The sequence below is a fragment of the Triticum aestivum genome, chromosome 2B (genome assembly GCF_018294505.1).
Source record: "Triticum aestivum cultivar Chinese Spring chromosome 2B, IWGSC CS RefSeq v2.1, whole genome shotgun sequence".
Lineage (NCBI taxonomy): Eukaryota > Viridiplantae > Streptophyta > Magnoliopsida > Poales > Poaceae > Triticum > Triticum aestivum.
This window is the reverse complement of record NC_057798.1, coordinates 763,327,485-763,353,492: the sequence shown is the minus strand read 5'-3', so window position 1 is coordinate 763,353,492 and position 26,008 is coordinate 763,327,485. Positions and strand designations below refer to the sequence as shown.

The 26,008-nt window shown below is 45.6% G+C and overlaps 1 protein-coding gene across 1 annotated transcript; it reads right to left on the bottom strand.

Annotated features, from left to right (window-relative positions):
- Positions 1–11,228: 11,228 nt before the first annotated feature.
- On the bottom strand, positions 11,229–13,519 carry LOC123042554 (cytochrome P450 94C1-like). Its single transcript, XM_044464985.1, has 2 exons — positions 12,525–13,519; positions 11,229–12,049 (listed from the first exon to the last, which is right to left on the bottom strand). The coding sequence occupies exons 1-2, from the start codon at positions 13,495–13,497 to the stop codon at positions 11,466–11,468; spliced, it is 1,557 nt and encodes a 518-aa protein (XP_044320920.1). The 5' UTR covers positions 13,498–13,519; the 3' UTR covers positions 11,229–11,465.
- Positions 13,520–26,008: the final 12,489 nt, after the last annotated feature.

Sequence of the window (26,008 nt, the reverse complement as noted above, 5' to 3'; positions counted from 1 at the left end):
TAAAAAATTACATCTGCTCCAATTCGCGGTAGTACCTCTGCAGCCTTTTCAGAACACCAAAACTGCCACAACTTTTGCAAACGGACTTCGAATTCGATGAAACCAAGTTTGTTGGAAAGCTAGCAAAAAGGGCTAACACAATATTTAAAGAAATATCAATAAGAAGCAAATTAGAAAAGGCCCATAAGAAAATGTTGAGAACCCTTCCTCGGATAAGACCGGTAAAACCTCCAACACCGAAAACATCATAGAAGACGCATGCGAACTCCGTTTTTGATGAACTCAAGCTTGTAATTAAGATGACCATAAGCTCTAAGACTCACAAAAAGAAGCAAACAAGAACCAAGAAACAATATGCAAGGATGCAATGGTTTGAGCTCTCTACTAATGATACGATCAAGCTACCAACTTGAGAGCCCCCTTGATAGTACGGTAAACGATCCTATAACCCGGTCTCCCAACTACCACCATGAGACCGGTAAAATAGAAAACCTATCAAGGGAAAACCTTTGCCTTACACATGGTCCCCTTGAGCTAGATGATGACGATCTTGACTCCCTCAAGTTGGACCACCTTTCTTGATTGCGTTGGCTCGATGAAGACTAGATGATTGCTCCCCCATAGTCCACTATGGGTGAGCAACTCTTCGGCTCATCTTCACAAGTCCATTGTCACCACAATGTGCGGCAAGCTTCAAGCACTTGATCTCTTAGTGATCCATCACTTGAACTTGCACACCGCATCCTAACCCCACAAAGAACTCTCACGAAGACCATGGGTTAGTACATAGAGCGTAATTGGCAATGCTTACCATACCATGGGATCACTTGATCCCTCTCGGTACATCTTCTACGCTTTGTGAGTTGATCAACTTGATTCACTCTTGACTTAGTCTTGATCAACCTTGAATCTTTCCAACTCTCTTCATTTGGATGATGTTTGAAGGTAAACATTAATGATCACACAATCTTCTTCTTCAAAACATGCTTGCAATAAACTCAACACTCACATGACCAATCTTTGGATAATTCCTTAATAGCACCTTGGTCAACTCATAAACTCCTTGAAACCAACACATGGACTTCAAGAAAAGCCTATGGATAAAACATTCAAATATAACTCAAGGCAACCATTAGTCCATAGAGATTGTCATCAATTACCAAAACCAAACATGGGGGCACCGCATGTTCTTTCACAGGGAATAAAACATTTATTATTTGTTACTTGCATATATTGTCCTTTACAATCTTTGTTCACGAAAGGAACTGAAATAAAAAATAAATTGGGCAAAATAACTAAAAACACTTGGAGAATGGAATATCATTGGGACAATCGGAAGTAAACTTTAAACATGGATTATCTCCGATGTCCCATAAATATTGGGAAACAATCTGTGGTACTCAAGAAATGGAAGCTAATCTGATATAATATTTTTTGTTTGGACATCGTGTATGTCAAAATAAATCATAATCAGACCCTCCAAGTACCATTACAATATATGCTTCGCTGTTCTTATGTAGGAAAATAGATATCACAGTTTGACAACAATCCAGAAGAACAATTGGTAAACATTAATCGTTAGATGGCGCAAACAATTAGAACATTCATTCATCTATGAACATAACAGTAGAAGGCATGGCAAAAACTAATAAACGAACCATGAGGATAAGCTCACTGTAAAAGAGCAAGATAGTTGAGTATGATTAGGATGGGTCAACGGAGGAAAATAATTACCTGATACAAATCAGATGCCAGGGGACTTGAAAGTTCACCATTACCTTAGCAGAAACAGTCGTGCATGAAGCAAAAATCAACAACAGTTCATGCAATGTTAAATTGTCAGATATAATCGGGGATTGAAATAGTTACCTGCTCTCGAGCGAGGTCCTGAGCACTGCCAAAGGAAATACAATAGACCCAGGAGCGTTGAAGCTTCAACCCGGGAGCGCGTACACGACGACCTGGAGGAACATCGTCATGAAGCGCTTCGCTGGTTCTCCGGAGGGGAAACCTTTGGATCAACGCCACCTCCTAATTCACCCTGTCCAAAACAGTTGTGGTGGAGGCATGGGGGCTGTACGATGGATGTTGACGACGCGGCTTCAAATTCTTCGCTCCATGACACTATTTTCATGTAGCAAAAGATACTGGATAGACCTCTCGAGCAGGGGTGCTAGTTATAGTCTATGGGGATGGTGCACATCCGTTCCTTACTGGAGAAGATGAAGATTAACTCCATCCCGTTACTTAGTGGAGAAGATGAAAGAGGAGTTGGCGTAGAATACCAAGAGAGATTGAAAAAGCAATATGTTCGGTGGAGAGTAATTCGGGTAGATGGACCGAAATCACTAGTTAAGGAGTACTCCTTGCGGAGATCACTCTAACTTCCCCAGGTTGCGATAAGTGGCGCGCTGTATGTGCGCCACTTGTCGCAATCTGGGAGTTTTCACTTTTTTCGTAGATCTGTTTATTCAAAACGTTTTATCTCTTAAACCGTGCGTCCAAATCTCGAACCGCTTTCGCCGTTGGATTTCTCGCGTTGAGATCTTCAAAACTAGATCCCATATTGATAGGTTTTGACGAACTTTTTTTCATGAAAAAACCGGACGAAAAAGACCGACGAAAAAACCGAACCGGGAACACGGGTTTTTCCCCTTCCGAAAGAGGCACGCCCGTGCCTCTAACAAGATCACAACCGTGCCTCTCGCGGAAGCAAAACCGTGCGTCTCGCGAAATAAAAAACCAGCAAACACGTTTTTTCCATTTTTGAAAGAGGCATGCCCGTGCCTCTCGCGAAAGCACAACCGTGCCTCTCGCGGAAGCAAAATCGTGCCTCCCGTGAAAGAAAAAAAAACAGAAAATGCGTTTTTTTCCTTTCCGAAAGAGGCACGCCCGTGCTTCCCGTGAAAGCACAATCGTGCCTCTCGCGGAAGCAAAACCATGCCTCTCGCGAAAGAAAAAAAAATAGAAAACGTGTTTTTCTCCCTTTTCAAAAGAGGCACGCCCGTGCCTCTCGTGAAAGCACAACCGTGCCTCTCGCGGAAGCAAAACCGTGCCTCTCACGAAAGAAAAAAAACAGAAAACATGTTTTTTTCCGTTTTCAAGAGGCATGGCCGTGCCTCTTGCGAAAGCACAACCGTGCCTCTCGCGACAACAAAACCGTGACTCGCGATGCGTTTTTTGGCGCAAAAGAATTATTTTTTCGAAAAAAAATTGGTCGAAAAGCTAGGGAAGATCGGTAGAAAACCAAAACGTCAAAAAAACCTGAAAAAAACCGTTTAAAAAGCTGAAAACGCGTGCGGAAAAATAAAAAATAAATCCGGAGGAAGCGCCCAGAGCGCGACACGTGGCAAATGACTGAGAGCGCGCCAAGTGGCCCTGATCGTTGCGAGGCTTCCGAAGAAGCGCTTGTTACTTAGTTGCTCCCTAGACGGACACACTGACAACTATGTTTTGTTTTCCCGGCTTCTAGTTTGTTCCACCAAAATAATGTATCCAGCTATATACACCCATGGGCTAAAACATCCAAATATGTAGCTATAGGGCCCACTACTTGGCCCCGCAGCCTAAACCTAGATAAAAAATATCAGAAACGGCTTCCATACAGCCCATACGGGGATGCAGTGAGACACAACCTGAGTTTTGACGCATGGGAGGAAAAAAGGAAGACGTGGAAGCAGTTAATGTTTTCCGCTTAGATGGCATGTGTGGGGCATGGGTGATGATGTGGATAGGCTGTATGTCAAGAGAATTAGATAATGGGGATGAACTATTTAGGTATTATAGATGCATGTATGTTGCTATTAAATCATTGAAATGAGTGTAGTTATCTTGGAATAGTAGTTACAACAATTAGTGCACCTACTAAGATCCGCTTTCTCGGTACAATTCAAGCAATGGAGTGCCAGGACGTTAAGCAGTAGAGATAAATATATATTTTTGGAAGAGATGAAGCCATAACGATGTTTTAAAATTTAAAAGTTAGGACAATAAAAATTGGGGAAGAGGGGCGGCGGGAGAACACGGATGGGGAGGAACAGTGGCCGAAGGACGTGTACTATGAAGGAGCGGTAGGGGGAAATCAATTGGCAAATTGTCTGTTGGTATTGCTGGATTAAGAAAAACCGCTTTCCGACCTGTGCTCATAAAATATTGTCCAATCAAAAAATGCGAGTCCCTCAAAAGAAAATGCGAGTTTCTCAAAAACAAAATCAAAAAAATGCGGCGAGGTGCTGAGCCTTAACAGAATTCATGTACAAGAAGAGAGGGCAGAGCACCTTCCAACTGGGCCAGCTCAATACCACGCACTGTAAGCGACTCAGTCCAGATGCACTGTAGCGGCTCAGGGTCATGAGCACTGTATCGTTGGCTTAAAAAGACTAGCGACCCCCTTTCATAAAAAGAAGGAGACTAGCGATCCATACAGCGACCCCCTTAGGCATTAACTTAGTCTTGAACGACTTTGTTTTTTGCCGCATTTTTCAGAAAATGTGCGATTTTTTTTTGATTATGTGCATCCTAGTCATAAAGAGTCCGGGTGTAAATTCATTTTTCTTGTATCGCTCTGATGCGATATGATGAGTCAATAAAAAAATGTCCATTATAAGAAAAAGGTAGTTGCCCGTTTGCAACATGCATGGAGTAGGCCGTAATTTAGATTTGGCATGACATTTAAGGAACATGCATGCTCCATTTATTTCTCACCCTTGAGATAAAGTTTGTACTACATTTTTAATTCAGCGAGTGGACAAAATCAATAAGTCAAATTTGCCTAAACTTGGACTTCACAACAGATTACTACCCCTGTCCGGGTTTATTAGTCCCCCTCTCATTTTGGGCTAAATTTGACCAACAAATTTAACTAATAAAATGCAAACTATTTGTTACAAAAATTATACCTTTGAAAGCTCTTTCAAATACAAATGCAACAGTGTACTTTTTGTAGCATATATTTTATATTTTATTAGTCATATGAATGGTCATAGTTTGGCTCAAAATACTAGAGGGCCTAATAAACCCGGACAGAGGTAGTAAATCATCGGAATGAGTGTAGTTATTTTGGAATAGTAGTTACAACAATTAGTGCACCTAGTAAGATCCGCATTCTCGGTACAATTCAAGCAATGGAGTGCTAGGACGTTGAGCGGTAGAGAGATTTTTTTTTTGAAGAGAGGAAGCCATAACGATGTTTCTAAATTTAAAAGTTAGGACAATGAAATTGGGGAAGAGGGGTGGCGGGAGAACAGGGATGGGGAGGAACGGTGGACGAAGGACGTGTGCTATGAAGGGGAAGATGCTAGCAGTGGATATCAACCCAGCTACACCACGAGCAGCAGTCCCGGCGCTGCCCTGGCCGAGGCCACCACCCGGACGGGTCGCCTTGTATGTGGATTGAGCCTACTCCGAGTCAGATGGTTCTGCGGCAGCGGGGATGGTACTACAAAGGTATGACGGCAGTGTTATTTTTGCAGCTTACAGATGCATATTTAACTACAGTGACGCACTGGAGGCCGAACTACATGTGTTAATGCAAGGAATGGCCCTAGCTATTAAACATAGTGAGGGGCATGTCATTGTCCAGTCCGACTCATCGGAAACACTGATGGCGATGTAGGGGGATAGCCTGGATAATTCATCCTGGAGCCCGAGCTCATCTGCTCCCTCTCAACAAAAAATTCAAAAAAAATACTAGAAAAATTCAAAAAAATTCAAACTTTTTTGTGGTGGTAGATAATTTGACGCGTGAGGTGCGCCCCAAAATTCAACTTATTTGGACATCTGAGTAGCTCTCGGCAAAAAAGACAAATCAGGTCAAAACAGTGCGTGAACAGTAAACATTTTTACATACCCTGATTTTGTCTTTTTTCCCGAGAGCTGCTCAGATGCTCAAATGAGTTGAATTTTGGGGCGCACCTCACGGGTCAAATTATCTACCACCACAAAAAAATGGAATTTTTTGAATTTTTCTAGTATTTTTTTTGAATTTTTTTCTAAGCGTGGGTGCAAATGAGCCCGGGTGCAGATTAGCTACACTCGGGATAGCCTTACCTACTGTGCATATGGACACCTAGTGGCTGAGATTCCATCGAAAACTAAGCTTGAACAAAATAGGATAGCAGATCGATTGGCTTTGTACAGTCGTACGGAGAACACTACTATTGTATGGCTTGGTAGTGGTTCATCATGTGTGGAGGAACTTTTGCCTCTTCATTGTAACCCTGCGATCTTGGAATAAATTTCTTTTACCGTCGCCAAAAAAAAGGACGTGTACTATGAAGGAGCGGCAGGGGAAATCAATTGGCAAATTGACTGTTGGTATTGCTGGATTAAGAAAAACTGATTTCCGACCTGTACTCATAAAATAATGTCCAATCAAAAAAATGCGAGTTCCTAAAAAAAAGCGAGTTTCTCAAAAAAAAAATGTGGCGAGGTGCTGGGCCTTAACAGAATTCACCTTCCAACTGGGCCAGCTCAATACCACGCAGTGTAAGCGACTCAGTCCCGATGACTTTAGCGGCTCAAGGTCATGGGCACTGTATCGTCGGCTTAAAAAGACTAGCGATCCCCTTTCACAGAAAAAGACTAGCGATCCCGCAATACAGCGAGCCGGCTCTACCATACCGTTTCTGTTTGGCTGTATTGACAGCGAGCTCGTTAACAAGGAGTCCACTCTAGCCAAATTGACAGCGACCACGTTAACAAGGAGGCCATGACAGTCATGGCCACGACGAACCCTAACTTTGTCGTGGAGCAGCGTGCGATCTACGAGGAAACCAACGTTCAAGTTGTCGCTTGCCTGGAAGAGGCCGCCGTGGAGGCGTAGTTGCAGGCGATCACGAATGAGAACAACGTCAACTATGCCTCCTAAATATCAACGACAAACTTTCAGGCGACCTGGTGGGACAACTACAGCACCGGCGCCGCCATTTCATCGTGGACCTCACGTCCACCAGCGACGGACAAGGTGCAGACTCCTCCGAGAACGAGTAGGGCATGAGAGGCGGGCCTTGTGTTCCACGTGGGCCGGTCTGTATCACATGTTCTACTCTTCCTCGCAGGATACCGGAGCTTCACTTCATCGGTCTTATCGCCGGTGCTCATGGAGGAAGCGGATGGAGGAGGCGGTCCCAGGAAGGGAACAACAAGGGCTTGGACGCCGACCACCGCCATAAGATTGGTTTAGGGTCAGAACGGTTTTTCTTCTTCTAAATGTTTGAAATGTAATAAAAATACGTTGTGTTTGCATGAATCTCTTTTGGTTTATGAAATCCCGGCCGGTTTACATAAATTTTGTCCGGTTAATTCTAACACTGGTTGAAATGTATGCGGACATCGTTGAATGATGGCCTCCGGCGTCAGTGCCTGTGGACTAGTCTAACCGTCCATTGACTGATGCCGGATCAAATTTGCGAGTGAATATTGGAGATGCCCTTAGATCCCTTCAAATTAAGTGCTCATATCAATTTGGACCATCTTTATCTTTCGGGTCTGTCTATGTCACATCTAGATGTGAGATATCTCACATCTAAGATGTTGCCATTTTTTTATTTGTCCAGCCAAGCTGTTGTTTTATTATTTGTTGGCTTTCTATCCGGCTCAGTTTATGAAATCCCGGCCGGTTTACATAAATTTTGTCCGGTTAATTCTAACACTGGTTGAAATGTATGCGGACATCGTTGAATGATGGCCTCCGGCGTCAGTGCCTGTGGACTAGTCTAACCGTCCATTGACTGATGCCGGATCAAATTTGCGAGTGAATATTGGAGATGCCCTTAGATCCCTTCAAATTAAGTGCTCATATCAATTTGGACCATCTTTATCTTTCGGGTCTGTCTATGTCACATCTAGATGTGAGATATCTCACATATAAGATGTTGCCATTTTTTTATTTGTCCAGCCAAGCTGTTGTTTTATTATTTGTTGGCTTTCTATCCGGCTCAGTTTTCGAAAAAAAACACCCAAAACAATATGGCGCACGCGCCAAGTGTCGAACTTCCAACCTCCTACTCCTCTACACGCACTTTTATAGCCACTATAAGTAAGGATTGTTCTTGTGTAACCACAGACGCGAACATTTACTAACTCGGTCAGCATCAGATCTGGTCAGTGGTCACTAGCTGCGTTTTCCACTCTTATTATTTTGTAATTAATTTTCTGTAAGGAACAAAGTTTGGTCAAAACATATTTCAAAAAACATGTTCATGAATTTACATATTTTTCAAATTATGAAAAATGTTAACGAATACCAAAAAAATTCTAATTGCGGTGAACAATCCATTAATATATGATGATCACTTTTTGAATACACACATTTTTTTTGCAATATACGGTGAACATTCTATTTTGATATACCGTGAACTTTTTTATATACGACAAACTAAAAGCAAACTTTTTTATATACATTGAACTAAAAGCACAGGAAAAAATCAAAAGAAACGAGAAAACCAAATAGAGTAAACAGATAAATAAGAAGAGAACAAAAAATGAACACATTTTGATTTTTTTCTAAATCATAAACATGAACAATTTTATAAAAATGAACAAATTTAGATATTTCAAACTTGTGAATTTATGAAAAAAGAAAAAAGAATCATAAAAATGAGATAATTTTTTGAAAAATAGAAAAAAATAAAAGGAGAGCAAAAACATTGAAGAAAATGATAAATAAAAAATAAAAAACATGAAGAAAACAAAACAAAAAACGTATCCTAACTACTTGGGCCGGCTCATCTGTAGTTTGTTCGCTGACCAGGGTGGACTTGCAGCTAGGACAAAAAAAGTCGGACCCCTAGTGGCAAGTCGAGGGTGGACTCTCAATTGGGAATAAAAAAGGTCGGACCCTAGTTGCGAGTCGAGTTTGGACTTGCAACTGGGACCAAAAAGGTTGGGCCCTAATTGCGAGTCAAGGGGTGGAATTGCAACTGAGAAAAGAAAAGGTCAAGCTCCAATTATGAGTCAATGGTGGAATTGCAACTGAGACAAAAGATTAGGTCCCAGTTGTGAATCGTGGGTGGAATCCAAATTGGGACTAAAAAAGTTCGGGCCCCAATTGCGAGTCGAGTGTGGATGTGAAAACAAAAGAGGTTGAGCCCTAGTTGTGAGTCAAGGCTGGACTTGCAACTCGGACACAAAAGGTTGGGCCCCAGTTGCAAGTTGAGGGTGGACTTGCAACTCGGACAAAAAAAGGTCGGGCCCTAGTTGCGAATAAAGGATGGACTTGCAACTCGGACACAAAAAGGTTGGGCTCAGTTGCGAGTCGAGGGTGGACTTGCAACTCGGACAAAAATGGTTGGGCCCTAGTTGCGAGTAAAGGTGAACTTGTAACTCAGACAAAAAAAGTTGGTCACCAGTTGCGAGTCGAGGGTGGCTTTGCAACTTGGGAAAAAAGATCTACCCCCATTTGTGTCGAGAGTAAACTTGCAACTAGGACAAAAATGATTGAGGCCCAGTTAAGAATCGAGGATGGACTTTCAACTAGGACAAAAAAGGCCCAAGACCCGGTTGCGAGTCGAGAGTGCAATTGCAATCGGGAAAAAAGGCCAGGGCCCAGTTGCGACTCGAGGGTGAACTTCGAACTCAGACAAAAAAGGTTGGACCCCAACTGCGAGTTGAGGGTAGACTTGCAAATGGCACAAAAAATGTCATGTCCTAGTTACAAGTCGAGGGGGGTGTTGCACCTAAAACAAAAAAGTTCGAGCCTCAATTGCGAGTCGGATGTGTACTTGCAACTGAAAAAAAACGGACCCAGTTGCGAGTCGAGATGGACTTGCAACTAGAAAAAAAGGTCGGGTTCCAGTTGCGAGTCGAGGGTGGACTTGCAACCCATACAAAAAAAGGTCGGGCCCTAGTTGCGAGTCGAAGGCATACTTGCAACTGGGACAAAAAAGGTCAGGCCTGAGTTGCGAATCGAGGGTGGCTTTGCAACTTGAGAAAAAAGGTCTACCCCCATTTATGTCGAGAGTGAACTTGCAACTAGCACAAAAATGATTGAGGCCTAGTTAAGAATTGAGGATAGACTTTCAACTGGGACAAAAAAGGCTGGAGCCCTATCGCGAGTCAAGGGTATACTTGCAATTAGGACCAAAAGTGTCAAGGCCAGGTTGCGAGTCGAGAGTGCAATTGCAACCGGGAAAAAAAGGCCATGGCCCAGTTGCGACTCGAGGGTGAACTTGGAACTCGGACAAATAATGTTGGACCCCAATTGCGAGTTGAGGGTGGACTTACAACTGGGACAAAAAAAGTCATGTCCTAGTTACAAGTCGAGGTGGGTATTGCAACTAAAACAAAAAAGTTCATGACTCAATTGCGAGTCGAAGCTGCACTTGAAACTAGAAAAAAAAATCAGAACCAGTTGCGAGTCGACGATGGACTTGCAACTTGAAAAAAAAGGTCGAGTTCCAGTTGCGAGACGAGAGTGGCCTAGCAACTCGGACAAGAAACGGTGGGCTCCAGTTGCGAGTCGAGGGCGTACTTGCAACTTGGACAAAAAAGGTCAGGCCTCAGTTGCGAGTCGAGGGCTGCCAAAAGCGGAGCCGAACAGGCCTAGACAACAACATGAAGCGTAATAAAACAAACAACAACAAACGAGGTGGAATGTAGAGACAGCACTTTCATGAAAATTACAGGAAATAAATTAACCGATGAATTTAAAAATTTATAAAATTTTAAAAAAACATGGATTAAAAAGACCAAATAAATAAATAAAATAAAAAACAAAAGTTTAAGAACCAAAATAAAATAAATAAATAAACAAATTAGGAAAAACCAAACAAATGAAAACCAAACAACTTTATAGCAAAGTTTTATCCTACAATAATGCACTTAGATGTAAGGCACTATTTCACATCTATAGCAACCCCGTAAAATAAAAAGGTCAAAGAAAATGGAAAACCAAATAGAGACAATAGAGAAAAGAAAGAAAAATAAAAACAACTAGATGATAATTCTTATCAAAAACACACATTAAAATATGTAGAAAATACAAAAAACATTCAAGGAAAAAAAAGAAAAAGAAACGACAGCACGCCCAGCATTCCCTTCCATCTTCTCCCCGTCACACATTTTAGAAAATACAAAATGCAAAAAGAAAAATGTATCTGGCCGTGTGGACATGATGATGCGATCTATCCATCCATCACAAAATGCATGCACGATCCATCAGCCCATAAAACACACAAGAAAAAACAAATAAACGGGCTAGCAAACAAACAAACTACAGAAATCCCCCTTAAAAAACTACAGAAATCGACTTGGTGCGGGAAAGGAAAACAGCCCACCCATCTCCGCGTCGTAGAAAAGGGCGGACGGGCGAGACAAGAAAGCGTGATGCGGGACAAGCACGAGATCTCCGTTGCACGAATTTTAAAGACAAAAATCCAATGATAAAGGACTTAGATGTGAGATATTATTTCACATCTAGATGTGAAATAGCAAACCTGTTATCTTTAACCAAAAGATCATGTATATTATGTGAATCCTGAATTCGGAGTCAAAGTGCGTTTGATGATCCTCACTGGGAGGCCGCCGCTGATGGACGCCGTGAGCCCCGGCACAAACGTCGGCGCCCAGCCACTACGGCCGTTCTCTCCGACCACCTCCACGTCGAACGCCCTCACCACGGCCACGCCGACCGCCTTCATCTCAGTTATGGCGAGCTCCTTGCCAAGGCACACACGGAGGACGGCCTGGAACACCGGGTACTTGTACAGGCTCGCCGGCGCGAACGAACCGCCGGGTCCGGTGAGCCACCGGTCGGGGCGGAACGCCTCGTAGTCGGCGCCCCAGATGCTGGGCATGCGTCCCATGGCGTACGGGTGGTACATCACGCGTGACTCGCCCTCCACGTAGGTGCCGTCCGGGAGCACGTCCGCGGCAGCGCAGAACTTGGAGTCGAACTGCACCGGCGGGAACAGCCGCATGTTCTCGAACAGCACCGCGTGGGTATACTGCAGGCTCATCAGGTGCTCGTAGGTGGACGGCTTGTCGCTGCCGGCCTCTCCGCGAATGGCGGCCGCGACCTCAGGGTTCTTGTGCAAGTGGATGAAGAGGGACGTGGATTTTTAGAACAGCTGCACCCCGGCCCTGGTATCCTGGTTGTCCAATATTGCTTTAAGATCTGTGCAACACAACTAACTTTTCGTATGAAAATTTCTTTTTTTTGTTTCTCTCACATAAAAGATGTCTTGAAGTTCAAACCTTTGCAGCGTGGCAAAGCTTTCCATCTAGAATCTAGGATAAATCTTTCAGAATTTTTTGTCAAACATAAATATACAAAAAATGATTTTTTAGATTAAAAAATCATTTTTTGTATATTTATATTTGACAAAAAAATCTGAAAGATTTATCCTAGATTCTAGATAGAAAACTTTGCTACGCTGCAAAGGTTTGAACTTCAAAATATGTTTTATATGAGAGAAACAAAAAAGAAAAATGTGTTTGCACGAATTGCGATACGCAGAATGGATGGTTAGATAGAGAGGGCCAGGGTGCAGCTGTGCTATTTTATATTTTCGGGATGAAAAGCGTTGTAAGCGCCGAGGCAACCGTATCCCGCCCGGCGAGGAGGAAGCTGACCACGATGTTGCGGAGATACTTGTCGTCCATGGCGACGTCCGAGGCCATGAAGCGGGACAGAAGGTCGTGGCTGTTGTCAAAACCCAGACTCCGCCGCTGCAGAATCATGGCCGACGCGAGGTCGTCGACGAGCTTGATGGCCTTCTTAAGCTCCCTCTCTGACCCAATGTTGAGCATCCGCTTCATCTTCCACACCAACGGCGAGGCCGCGGCGCCCCGCATGGCGCAGAGCCGCGAGGCGGTGTCGAACGCGTTGGCTAGGTCGGACATGGGCATGTCGAGGTCGAGGCAGCCTGGGTCAAGCCCGAAGGAGATCTTGCAGACGGTGTCGAAGGCGAACCGCCGGAACACGTCCTGGAGGTCGATCACCTTGCCCTTGTCGGCGGCGTCGGCCAGGACCGGCAGGAGGCGGGCCTCCACCTCCTGGGCTACGATCTTGTAGGCGTAGGAGCGCACGGTGACGCTGCCGAGCTCGAGGCTGGCCATCTTGCGCTGGTGGCGCCAGGCGTCGCCGTCGACGTTGAAGATGCCGCCGCCAAGGAGGTCGCCGAGGAGCGCGGCGAAGCGCTTGCCCTTGGGGAAGTTGTCGAAGCGGGTCTTGAGCATGTACTCGACGTTGGCAGGGTTGGCGGTGACGGTGCAGCCGAGGACGTGGAAGTGGACGGTGCCTGTCGGCGACTCGCGCAGCAGGTGCGCGTACCAGTCGGCGAGGTTGGTGAAGTCCTTGGCCCAGGACCCCGTGAGGTAAGCCCGGCACACGTGGCAGCCGCACCAGGGGTTGGGCCACCGGCGGACGAGCAGGAGCACCGCGGTGAGGGCCACCAAGAAGATGGACAGGCTGAAGAAGGCTAGCCCCGCGCACCGCGCCTCCCATGACAGCCCCACGGCATCATCCATTTGCTCTCTCTTGGATGAGCTGCTCATAAGTCACGAGTAAAGGAGATGATGTAAGCTTGGTGTGGGGAGAGTCAAGGAGGCTGCCTCTGTCTATATACTCCCATGGAGTTGGGCACATGGAGCATTCCATGATGGACGGGGGAAGAAGCACATGGAGTACGTTTTTTTTTTTTTTGAGGCAAAGCACATGGAGTACGTGCGCGAATGCGTTGAACATACCGGGGTCTTAATGACAGTTGGGCCCGTTCCTTTTTTTCTAATTAAGGAGCTGTCGGCTCCACATTTTTCATTTCAAAGTGTTGGGCCTGTGTGTGCATGAATAATCAACAAAGTTTTTATTAGAGAAAATTAGTAAATTGCTAAACTTGATTTGATGGTCGCCCGAAAAAGAATTGCAGTCTTGCTTCCACGTGGTGAAATTATACGTCTACTACCTCTTGCTATGCAGTGTCTCCTTCGGACCATAGTAAATTAGCAGTTGATCTTCACTTTCCGGAAGTACTTCAGACTTTGTCGAAAGTACCGTTCTGAGCTAGCTCGAATGAGCTCGAATGAACAGTAAAATAAAATAAAATAGAAAAAGTAAAATTTTCTGAATTTTTTTGGGTAAACTTTGACAAATATTTCAAGTGTTTGTAAATTTTCATTATGAAATCACATTCATGAAATACGTGGTAAAAAAAAGGAAAACAGTGCTTCAAAATGCTTTAAGTAGCACTTGTGACTTGTGAGCATTGATTTTGTTTTCTTGAGACAAACTCGAAACGCTAGGCCCGACATGAAACAGCTTGATTTCCTTTTCTTGCGCTGTGGTCATGGGCATCCATCCCATGCATGGTTACATATCGCTGCCGGTGCGGCTGGCCACACGTCAATTCCATCATCAGCAAAGGTCAACTCCACATCGGTCGTCTCCCTCGACGGACACCCCACCCAAGGCCAGGACTGGCACGTCACATCGTCTCGTCGTCGTAGACCCTGTTGCCGCCACACACAACACAGCGCCGCTGATATAATTAGCAGTGACATGCATCCGTACATAGCTCCATCGTGGATCCATGGCAACCGCTCACGTTCAAGTTCTCTTCTGACCTTTTTTTTTGCGAATGAAGTTCTCTTCTGACCTAACGCGCACGTGCACGGAGCTCCATCGTGGATCCTCGGGGCCTGCATGTTGGCCATGCAACTGCTTCCCACCAGCTCCATTTAATTCGCACGCGTCGAAGGGACCACATGTCGGCCACCCAGTCGCCCCGACGTATCCTTTTTAATGGCAACCCATGGACTGGCCAGTCCACTTCCACGGCCGCCACCTTATACACTCTTCCCTGCCCCCCTGGTCCCCGGCCCACTCGTTCAACACGCTCTAGTCCGCACCGCCCTCATTCTGATGGCCGCTGCCTAGCCATGGGGATGTGGAAGCGGATCCCTGCCAAGCGTTTTTTCGGGTTGGAGTGAGGAATTTGTCGTGCCCCCCAAAAAAAATTGCGGGCCGGGACGGGATGCGGGGTCTGGTCGGGCAGGCTTTCCGACCCGTACCCGTATTTTGACGGTTATTTTGCAGGTCAGGGGCGGATGCGGGGTCTGCTAGAGTTGCTCTAACCTTTATTAATTTCGAGTGCTTGGGCAAATCATCCAAAACACAACCAGCCACTTGTGGCGGTGCATCAGACTTCCAATACAAGACATATATTACAAAGTAATTTTAACAAAAAGTATAGTGATATACTGATTTGTTTCTCATTATAGACATATTATACTGCTTATTAGAAATAGCATCGAAGACACCAACAAAAATAACTTGCAATCAAGTTAAAAAAAAACTTGCAATCCGGCATGACCGCTAGATAATTGTGATGTCTCTCGTAACTGGTTCTGGTGCGGCGCCTCCAACACCCCGCCCTTTGCATCACGTACATTTTCTCCTTCACTTAGCTAATGAAGTCACAATTGCTGGTGCTCACTGGCGTGGATCATGATTTAGCGCGTGTGCAATCAACATTTAGCCGGTAAAGCAGCAAATCCGTCACAGAGCACAAGAAACTGCGCATCAGCCATATAGTATCAAATCAAGTACTCCCTCCGTCCGGAAATACTTGTCGAAGGAATGGATATATCTAGATGTATTTTAGTTCTAGATACATCCATATTTATGCATTTATCCGACAAGTATTTCCGGACGGAGGGAGTATAAGTGATCAGCCCCCCTAAAAAAGAGTATATTTGACATGCGTCATGAGACATTGGGCCTCGCTACTGGCTTTGGTCCATATTACTCCGATCTAGTGCAGACATCCGTCTGATGTGGAGTTGGCGCCTCATCATCTCCAGCCGTTCACTGCGACGCCGCTCCTTTGTGATGACCTTTAAACCACACACGTAGTGCGACACAGACACAATGAGGTTGCATGACCGGGCATCGACTCGGATGAATCCATCTAGGAGACGGTAGGCCTCAATGCCACTGGCATCACCATTGTCGGCTCCGATGCGGTGGCCAGATGGGAGACAGCATGCCTTAATGGCACCCCAAAACCGGGCATCACCATCAAGGAGACGGTAGGCGTCGATTCGCGGCGGGCCATCAACGTTGCTGTTGCACAAGTAGACGGTGTTGTTGGAATAATTATGCATCTCTGGGATGCCATTAGCAGGAACAGATTGCATCTAGATCACCTAAAACATGAACAGAGAAGGGTTTAGGGGATCATTACGTGTCACGGCAGTGGACATGATCGCCTGCTTGGTGCAGGCTTGATGCAGAGGTGATGTAGTCGAGGTAGAAGTCCTCCCCAACGTCCTGATGCCCTCAGGACGCCACCGGCACTGCCCGGGGATGGGAGCGGCGGCTGGAGTAGGTCTTCCCGTCGCTGCAGCGCTCCCCCTGATCGGATGGGGTGAGAGAGTATCGGGAGGGGAGTGAAACCGTACGAGAATTGTGATCACGCAGGCTGCCAACCCTCTCCCGTTCCCTTTTATGTAGCGCTGGCGACAGGGGACCTAAACCATCAGTTGGTTTGGGTGCCCCCGATCAGGGCGCCTTAGTTGGGATAAAAACCTCACGTACGTTGGTGCGTGGGGCCTTTTCATTAACGTTATCTTTCTCTTTTTTTCTGTTAAACTAATAGATCTAACTGGCCTGTTTAAGCCGTCAGATCAAAACCAACATTCTCCCCCTTGATCGTTAGGCTTAACTTCATTCGCCCATTCTACATAGGAATGATGTACCAAAGTGAGGTGTTACAACAGCTTGAAACGCCACAGAACCTCAACACTTATAGTACACCCGCCTATTTCGAAATGGAAAACATTTTGCTAATTGGGGAGTGGTTTATTTTAATGGTCCTCTTATTCCAGAATCATCAGGCCTCCAGTAGTCCCATGCCGGCAACATGCTCACGAAAAATACTGGGTGGTAAGCCTTTTGTTAGCGGATCCGCAAGCATATGCTTCGTTCTTATATGTTTAACATCAACTGTTTGATCCTGGATTCTATCTTTCACAACACGATACTTTATGTCAATGTGTCTGGCAGCATTACTTGACCTGTTGTTACTCGTATAGAAAACTGCTGGTTCATTATCGCAGTACAATAAAATTGGTTTAGATATGCTGTCAACCACTTTAAGTCCGGGTATAAAATTCTTTAGCCATACAGCCTGCCCGGTGGCCTCATAACATGCTACAAATTCTGCCTGCATCGTAGATCCAGCAGTTAACGTTTGTTTGGAGCTTTTCCACGATATAGCTCCTCCCGCGAGTGTGAATATATAACCTGACGTGGATCTCATACTATCCACACACCCGGCAAAATCAGAGTCTGAATAACCAACAATTTCTAGGTTATCAGTTCTTTTATATGTAAGCATGAAATCCTTAGTTCCTTGCATATAACGCAAGACTTTCTTTGCGGCCTTCCAGTGGTCCGGTCCTGGATTGGATTGGTATCTGCCAAGCACCCCGGTTACAAAACATAAGTCTGGGCGTGTACATACTTGAGCATACATGATGCTTCCAACAGCTGAAGCATAAGGAACCGACTTCATCTGATCAGTTTCGCATTGGTTCCTCGGACATTGAAATGTCCCAAACTTATCGCCCTTAACTATAGGAGCAGGTGAGGGTGAGCACTTATGCATATTGAATTTTTTCAGTACTCTCTCAAAGTATGCCTTTTGAGATAGTCCTAACGTTCCTCTGGACCTATCTCGATGAATCTCGATGCCGAGGACATACGAGGCTTCACCAAGATCTTTCATATCAAAACTGGATGACAGAAAATTCTTGGTCTCATGTAGCATATCCTTATCGCTACATGCCAATAATATGTCATCAACGTATAGGACTAAAAATGTGAACCTACTGCCTTTAAACTTAACGTATATGCAGTTGTCCACAACATTTTCGGTGAAACCAAAAGTTTTGATAATTTTATCAAACTTGAGGTACCACTCTCTTGAAGCTTGCTTCAAGCCATAAATTGATTTCTTTAGACGACATGCTAAATGTTCCTTTCCTTCCACAACAAAGCCTTCTGGCTGAGCCATGTAAACATCTTCTTTTAAGTCACCATTTAGAAATGCCGTTTTAACATCCATTTGGTGTAGTTCTAGGTCGTAATGAGCTACTAATGCCATTATGATTCTGAAAGAATCCTTGGTTGACACAGGAGAGAAGGTTTGCTTATAATCAATGCCTTCTCTCTGTGTATACCCTTTTGCCACTAGCCTTGCCTTGAACCGTTCGACATTCCCTTTGGAATCATACTTGGTTTTGTAGACCCACTTGCAGCCTACTTTCTTAGCTCCATCGGGAACTTCTACTAAGTCCCATACGTCGTTTGAGCCCATAGATTTCAACTCGTCTTCCATGGCAACCAACCATTTGGACGAATTTTCGCTTTTAATGGCTTCCTTATATGAGGTTGGATCCTCCACCTTTCCCATATCATTCATGTCCTCCATCAAAAAGGTGATATAATCATCTGATATGGCTTTCTTCCTCTCACGCCGTGGTCTACCCATGGGCGGAGGTGGTGGTGGAACATCATCATTTTCATTATTTTCTCGGAGATCCTCATTTGTGTTTGGATTCTCATTATTAGTTTCTGGATCACCATTCGACTGAGAGACTGAACCGTGAGATTCAGGATCATCAGATGTCACATTTCTTCGTATTGGAAAAACAATCTCTTGGATAGTCGGGGATGGTACACAAACCCGCTTCTCCTCAAGATTGATCTCCCTTAAATTTGTGACCTCATTATCCTCAAAAAATACCGCTTGTCTAGTCTCCACAAACTTGGTGGTGTGTCTTGGACAATAAAAACGATATCCCTTTCCCCTATGAGGGTATCCAACGAAGAAACAGCTAACTGTTTTTGGATCCAGTTTCTTAAGTTGTGGATTGAAAACTTTAGCTTCAGCAGGGCAACCCCACACCCGTAAGTAATTCAAGCTCGGTTTCTTTCCCGCCCACATCTCGTAAGGTGTGTTCGGTGCTGACTTAGTTGGAGCAAGATTTAGTATGTGTGCAGCTGTCTTTAATGCCTCTATCCAAAGGCTTACTGGTAAACTAGAGTGACTAAGCATGCTTCGCACCATATCCATAAGGGTGCGGTTGCGGCGCTCGGCCACACCATTTTGTTGTGGTTCACCAGGCATTGAGTACTGAGCAATGATTCCATTTTCAGATAAGAACTTGGCAAAAGGTCCAGGAATCTGCCCATAAGGAGCATGCCTACCATAATACTCTCCCCCGCGATCAGACCGTACAACTTTGATTTTTGCGTTCAGTTGATTTTCAACCTCCGCTTTATAGACTTTGAATTTCTCCAAAGCTTCCGATCGGTCACGTATGGGATAAATATATCCCATAGCGGGAAAAATCGTCTGTGAATGTAATGAATGAATCAAAACCATCTACAGACTTAACATTAAGGGGTCCACATATGTCGGTGTGAATTAATTCTAAAACCCCTGTGGCTCTTACTGCTCCTTTCTTAATTGTTTTTGCGAATTTTCCTTTAATGCAGTCGACACATTTGTCTGCATCTGAGAAGTCTAATGGGAGGAGTATTTCATTTTTAACTAAGCGTTCCATTCTCCCCCTCGAAATGTGGCCCAAACGACAATGCCACAATTTCGAAGAATTACTAACTCCTTTCCATTTCTTCTCAACATTAATTGCATCACTCACATGCATAACTGAATCATTATTAAGAGATAACATGTATAGTTGGCCTCGTCTAACACCGATGCCTACATTCTTATTACATTTGATCAAAACAAATTGTTTCTTGCCAAAATGGCACTCATACATATCATCATCTAAACAAGAAACTGAAATCAAATTCCTACTTAAGGTAGGCACATAAAGAACATTATTCAATCTAAGAGTGTGGCCAGTGTGTAGCTCCAACGTGAGAGATCCCACAGCTTCAACATCGGCCTCAACTCCGTTCGCAACCTTAAGCTTTCTTGTTCCTCCTCTTATAGTTTGGATCGTATCGAATCCCTGCATAGAGTTGGCAACGTGAGTGGTTGCCCCTGAATCAATCCACCATGACTTTATAGAAAAATCGACATAAAGAGATTCATCTACAAAAGTAATTTCATCAATACCTCTTTTGTTCATCCATTTTAGAAAGCCTGGGCAGTCCCTTTGATAGTGTCCCTCCTCTTTGCAGAAGTTACAAGCATTTTCTCCAGCAGTGGAGCTGCTAGGAGCAGAAGAAGAACCACCGGCTTCTTTACCCTTGAATGCCTTAGGGTTGAATGGCTTAGTGCCTTCTTTCTTGACTTGCCTTTTCTGAGGCTTAGGGAAACCTTGTCCGTCATGCTTTCTCTTGTTAGAGCCAACATGAAAGACATGGTCTTTCTTCTGCCTCATGATCCTTTCTTCCTCCTGGACGATCCTTGCGGTCATCTCAGAGAGTGGCCATTTTTCCTTTAGAGAGTTATAGTTGACCTTAAATTGTTCAAACTCTTCAGGAAGAGACTCAAGAATAATTATGACAAGAAGGGCTTCACTTAAAGAACACTCCAAAGCCTTAAGCTTGGTGAAAGCATTTACCACCCTCAATATGTGCTGCCTAACATTTCCGTCAATAGTGTATTTCTGAAGAAGTTTAGCAAAAAGCTCATGAGCATACACTTTGTCGGAGCCTTTAAATTGCTCCTCCATTTCAGTGAGGAAATCTTTAGCAGTATCTTTCTTAGGGAGTGCTTCAGAAATGTCCGGCGATATTGTCGCTTTCATGATGAGAAGCGCAATATGGTTGGACTTATTCCACTTTTCCATCTTAACATCATACTCCTTCTTGAGTTCTGCATACCCTGTGACACCTGCCACAGGTGCCACAGGTTTTTCTTCCCTCAAGGCATAGTCAAATTCATTACAACCCAAACATAATTCGACTTGGGACTTCCAACGAGGGAAGTTACTCCCCGTAAGTGGTTCGATCGTGTCGGACCGGAATGGAGCGGAAGCTGAAATCATCATAAAAGTTCATAAGTAAACTTGCATGATTATAAATTTACGTTGGTAAATAAACAAACATGCCAAGTATTTAATTTCAACTCCATGTCAAAACACCGTTGGGCAGAAAAAACATGGAATTAAAATATCATAAGTGATGACTCATAATAATAAAACAACGTTGGTCCGAAATAAAATTAGGGTCATGTCATTATTAATTTAAGCATCAACATAAAAAAACAATATCATTATTTGATGCTTAAATAAGTTCATCATGCAAAACACATAATAAATCCTGAATAAAATATCTCGTTGGTTCAATTTTACCCAGAATAATAATGTGTTCATTATATTTTTATGCATTTTCTGTTTACAACGGTGCAAAAACATAATAACTATTAACTTTAACGCACCGGAAAAACAGAAAATGGCGACACTGATTTTGGCCCAAGAACCCCACGGCTGTCCGAAATGCAGCTCAGTCCAGTAGCGTTTTTTTTGCTGGACTAAAACAACCTGGGCTGAAGCCTGCGGCCGGATATGGCCCGTTAAACCCCCGACGGCCCGGCTGGGAGCCGCGCGTCGCTTACAGCCATTCGATTGAATCGGACGGTCCGTATCGCTCCCGATCGGAACAAAAACAGCCGCCCGATCCAGAACCCTAGCTCAGTTCCCCCCCCCCCCCCCCGCATCTCAAGCTCGCGAAGAGAGCGGCGGCACTACGGCGGCTCGAGGCGCGCCGGCCATGGCGGCGCGGCGGCTGCGCTCGCCGGAGGAGCGTGCAGCAGGATGAATCCCGCGCGCTCCCCCGTCGAACGTTGCCCCGGCGTCCGTGCAGATGGCACATCAAGGAGGGAGGAGGGACGCCGGCCACCGCGGCATGAGGAGCAACGGCGACTTGCTCGGCGTCGGCCAAGACAAGGGCGCGTCCATTCGGGCGGAGGCGGCGGCGGCTCAACTGCGTTCCGCGCGTCGTCCCGAGGACGGCGGCGTCGCGGCGTCTTCGCCCTCGCACCGCGGTGGACGCGATGCGGGCCCCGAAGGGAAGAGGCGGCTACGCAGCACATTAGGTGAGGATTCTCCTCATTTCTTCTCCAATTCATTTTCATCAGTGCTTGATTTGGGGAAAAATAGTCCTAATTGCAGAATTAGGGTTCTTACGAATTGGGGAAAAGATCTAGGGTTCTTAAACATGAGGGGTTCCTACTGTTGACGTGCGTGTATCCCTCTGCCTTGTGTGTTAATAATGCATACGGAAACAGGACTTAAACATGATCAATTTTAATCAACTTAACATGAAGGTGAGCATTATATCTTAACTTAGATTAATTAGAATTGATGAACGTAGGTGGGAGTACTGACCCGTAGCATATGAGAATTAAAACATGATGATTTACAGAGGGCATCAAGACAGTAGCATGCATCTTAGGGCTAACCAGGGGCTAAAACTTTCAATCTTGATCATAAAAATAAACCTAATCCTGACTTGATCTAAACTTGATGTTGATCTACAGATCAATAATATAGGGACCTAATGCAATCAGAATTGGCGACTGATACCATTGTTGGAATAATTATGCATCTCTGGGATGCCATTAGCAGAAACAGATTGCATCTAGATCACCTAAAACATGAACAGAGAAGGGTTTAGGGGATCATTACGTGTCACGGCAGTGGACATGATCGCCTGCTTGGTGCAGGCTTGATGCAGAGGTGATGTAGTCGAGGTAGATGTCCTCCCCAACGTCCTGATGCCCTCAGGACGCCACCGGCACTGCCCGGGAACGGGAGCGGCGGCTGGAGTAGGTCTTCCCGTCGCTGCAGCGCTCCCCCTGATCGGATGGGGTGAGAGAATATCGGGAGGGGAGTGAAACCGTACGAGAATTGTGATCACGCAGGCTGCCAACCCTCTCCCGTTCCCTTTTATGTAGCGCTGGCGACAGGGGACCTAAACCATCAGTTGGTTTGGGTGCCCCCGATCAGGGCGCCTTAGTTGGGATAAAAACCTCACGTACGTTGGTGCGTGGGGCCTTTTCATTAACGTTATCTTTCTCTTTTTTTTCTGTTAAACTAATAGATCTAACTGGCCTGTTTAAGCCGTCAGATCAAAACCAACAGGTGTCAGCATGAAAACGAGGGGATAGCCTAGCGGGCAACAAAAGGGCACGCCCCCAGGGGTCCGGGACAGTGAACAAAGCGCGCCCGCTGAACCCTTGCTGCATAGGCAGGGTGATTCCCGCCTCCAGATCCACCCGGTATGCCTCGTAACCTTTCCGAAAAGTGTTGTTGTTGCTAGGGGTATGACGCACCAGAACCAGTTCCCCGTCGATGTCCACTAGTTTCACAGTCTGATCGTACCGCACAGAACCCATATCGCCCAGTTCGGCGGCCACCGCCGGCATCGGGTCCATGGATGCGGTGGTGTCCACCACCATGAGGGCTGTCTCGGCAAGGCAGTAGAAGCGCCCCCCGAACGGCAAGCTTGTAATGATGTGGCCGATATGCAACCGCGTCCACTGCTTATCGCCAAGCTTGGCAGTGAATATCCAATAGGGGTTCATGTGGAGGACTACAGTTGAGTCATCGGCGAAGCCGGCTTGCAACACATGGCTGCCGCACAAAGTGTATCGGCTCTGGCCGCTCGCTGTGTACTGCCGCGCGGCCGGGAGGCTGGTGATCATCTGCCGGGTGAGCGGGTTGAGGAGGCGGATCATGTAGGTGCGCTTGTCGCACAGCACGATGAGGCCGCCATCGGAGGTGGCCCCGAAAACATACTGGTAGCGGAGCTCGGGGAGGTCCACCTTGATGCGCTCGCCTGTCGAGACGTTGAGGAAGTCGTGGGGCTTCCGGACGGCGCCCAAGGCCCGCGGGAGCATGATCCACCGCCGGGGGTGGAACCGACGGTCCAGGCTGCCGTATGCTTGCAGGGACGCGGTGCATCGCCGCCATGTGCGGCACACCGCACGGAAGCGGAGGTAGTCCGCGACGTCGTCCGTGAGCACACGCTCCGCGATCATGCCTGCCGGCCCGGCGATCAGGTCCGCCCAATCCCTCCTGCAAGCCGCGTATACAGGAACAGGAACAGGAACTCTACCTAGCAGTTAGGGTCGACGGCGGTCCCGGAGATGCGAGCGCGTTTTTCTTGCGGGCAACACGTTTCCACGGCTTGGTTAGGGAGCGCAGTGGTCGACGACATGTTCCGGCGAGTTTTGATCTGGGCCGCCGTGAGCCTCAGATCGGAGGATGGTTATGATACGGCCTGCTACTAGGCGATGGGTGGTCCTTTATATAGGCCTGGTGCGTGAACGAGTCCGTCACGAACCCCTATTCCGGAACCAGTACGAACTGGTATTCTTTTCATTTCAAGTCTAGGAAAAATACTACTATTATCATCCGTTCCTAAATACTGTATTAGTCTTTTTAGAGATTTCAAATGGACTATCACATACAGATGTATATAGACATATTTTAGAGTGTAGATTCACTCATTTTACTTTGTATGTAGTCACTTGTTGAAATCTCTAAAAGGACAAATATTTAGAAACAAAGGGAGTAAAACCGAACGCTATACATATAATATCCAACGGATCATTTAACCATTTCTATCTGGAGTAGCTAACCACATCTGCCATGTGGTTAGCCGAAAGCTATATACATGGAAGGGGAATTTAGGTTCAATTTCTTATAAGTGAGTTGACCCAACATTATTTTTCGAAAATGCTAGGGAACTGACGTTCCTCGGGAATGATTCCCGCGCGACGTGACCTTGACCGCCCTCGCGAATCTCCGCACACATGATGACATGGCACTCTCATACGCAGGCGTTCGCTCCTTTTGTTTTGTGCGGCGCGATCCGATCCACTCAGAACGCTGCTATACACACGATGCCACGCAGACGATTTGTGGACGATGCTAAATTCAAGCCATGTGATGCACAGCAGCAGCACTGTTCTACGGTTGGACTTGACTGTCGGCTACACATCGTGTGTGCAGTTTCGTCTGCACAGCAATTTCGATCCACTCATATAGGATGTTCACACGTCAATTCATCCTCCTTCCCCACACTCCGACCGACCAAGCGAAGCGACAGCCGCAAATCTCCATTTCTCTCTGTCGCCAAGCTCCCCTATCATAGACATCTGGCTTCATAATGAGCTTCCTCCCGCAACGTCGTACCTCTAGCCCTTGGGGTCGACGCCACCGCATCGTAGTTCGCCGCCGTGGCATGGGGTGTTCCATCGCTGAGGTCTGTCCCTGCCCCCATCTAGCGTGTCCGCCGGCGTTGAGGAGCAGCACACGGGGTGGATCACGTTGCCGCCTAAGCTCATCTCATCTTCATCGCCAGCTAGTGATGCTCCTTCTCTAGCGTACCACCCAGTCCTGATCATGACCTCTAGCTTCTCCACCAAATTTCCTAGTTAAAGCTTCTAAGACAAAGTCTCTCATATTACCATCCTCCATATCATTAAGTTGTAAGACCATTTGTTGCTTATATGGATTCAGGTTTATAAACTTTGCCTCACGTTCCTCAACTACCATGATAAGAACTTGTTCATAACTTGTAGAATTTTCCAATATAGTCTTGTCATGAAGAAAAAACAAGGACCCAATACAAGAAAGGAAGCCATTCTATATTCTCTCTTCCTATCATGTCTCTATCACCTAATGTAACCTTCTTTGAACTCATTCTAGTAGGAGAAAATATACGAGAAAAGTAACCACTTGCTGAAATTATAAATCTCTTTATAGTTCTTAATAACTTTGCAAAACTCAACACATTAATAAAGATAAAAAAACTACAACTAGACAAGAAATAAAATAAGGAAAATAATAAAGGTGATACATAACCTATTGCAAGAAATACACCTTCCCAGCAAGTGCGCTAGAAAATGAGCTGATTACGGTGCAAACACTCTTGTTGGGCTCCCTAGAGTAGGAGTACGCAACAAGTTTTCTCCCAGGGTGAACGTCTGCCGCCACAGGTCGTGCTCGTTCCGAAACCAGGAAGTCCACAGCTTACCTAGGTTGTCGACGAGGTCCGGAGGCAGCTAGGCCATGT

Bases quoted from the DNA above. Each gene is read 5' to 3' on its own strand.
- LOC123042554 (XM_044464985.1), bottom strand. From the start codon at position 13,497: ATGAGCAGCTCATCCAAGAGAGAGCAAATGGATGATGCCGTGGGGCTG. The intron at 12,050-12,524 runs CGCTTTTCATCC...AAAAATCCACGT, and splicing joins GGTTGCCTCGGCGCTTACAA to CCCTCTTCATCCACTTGCAC.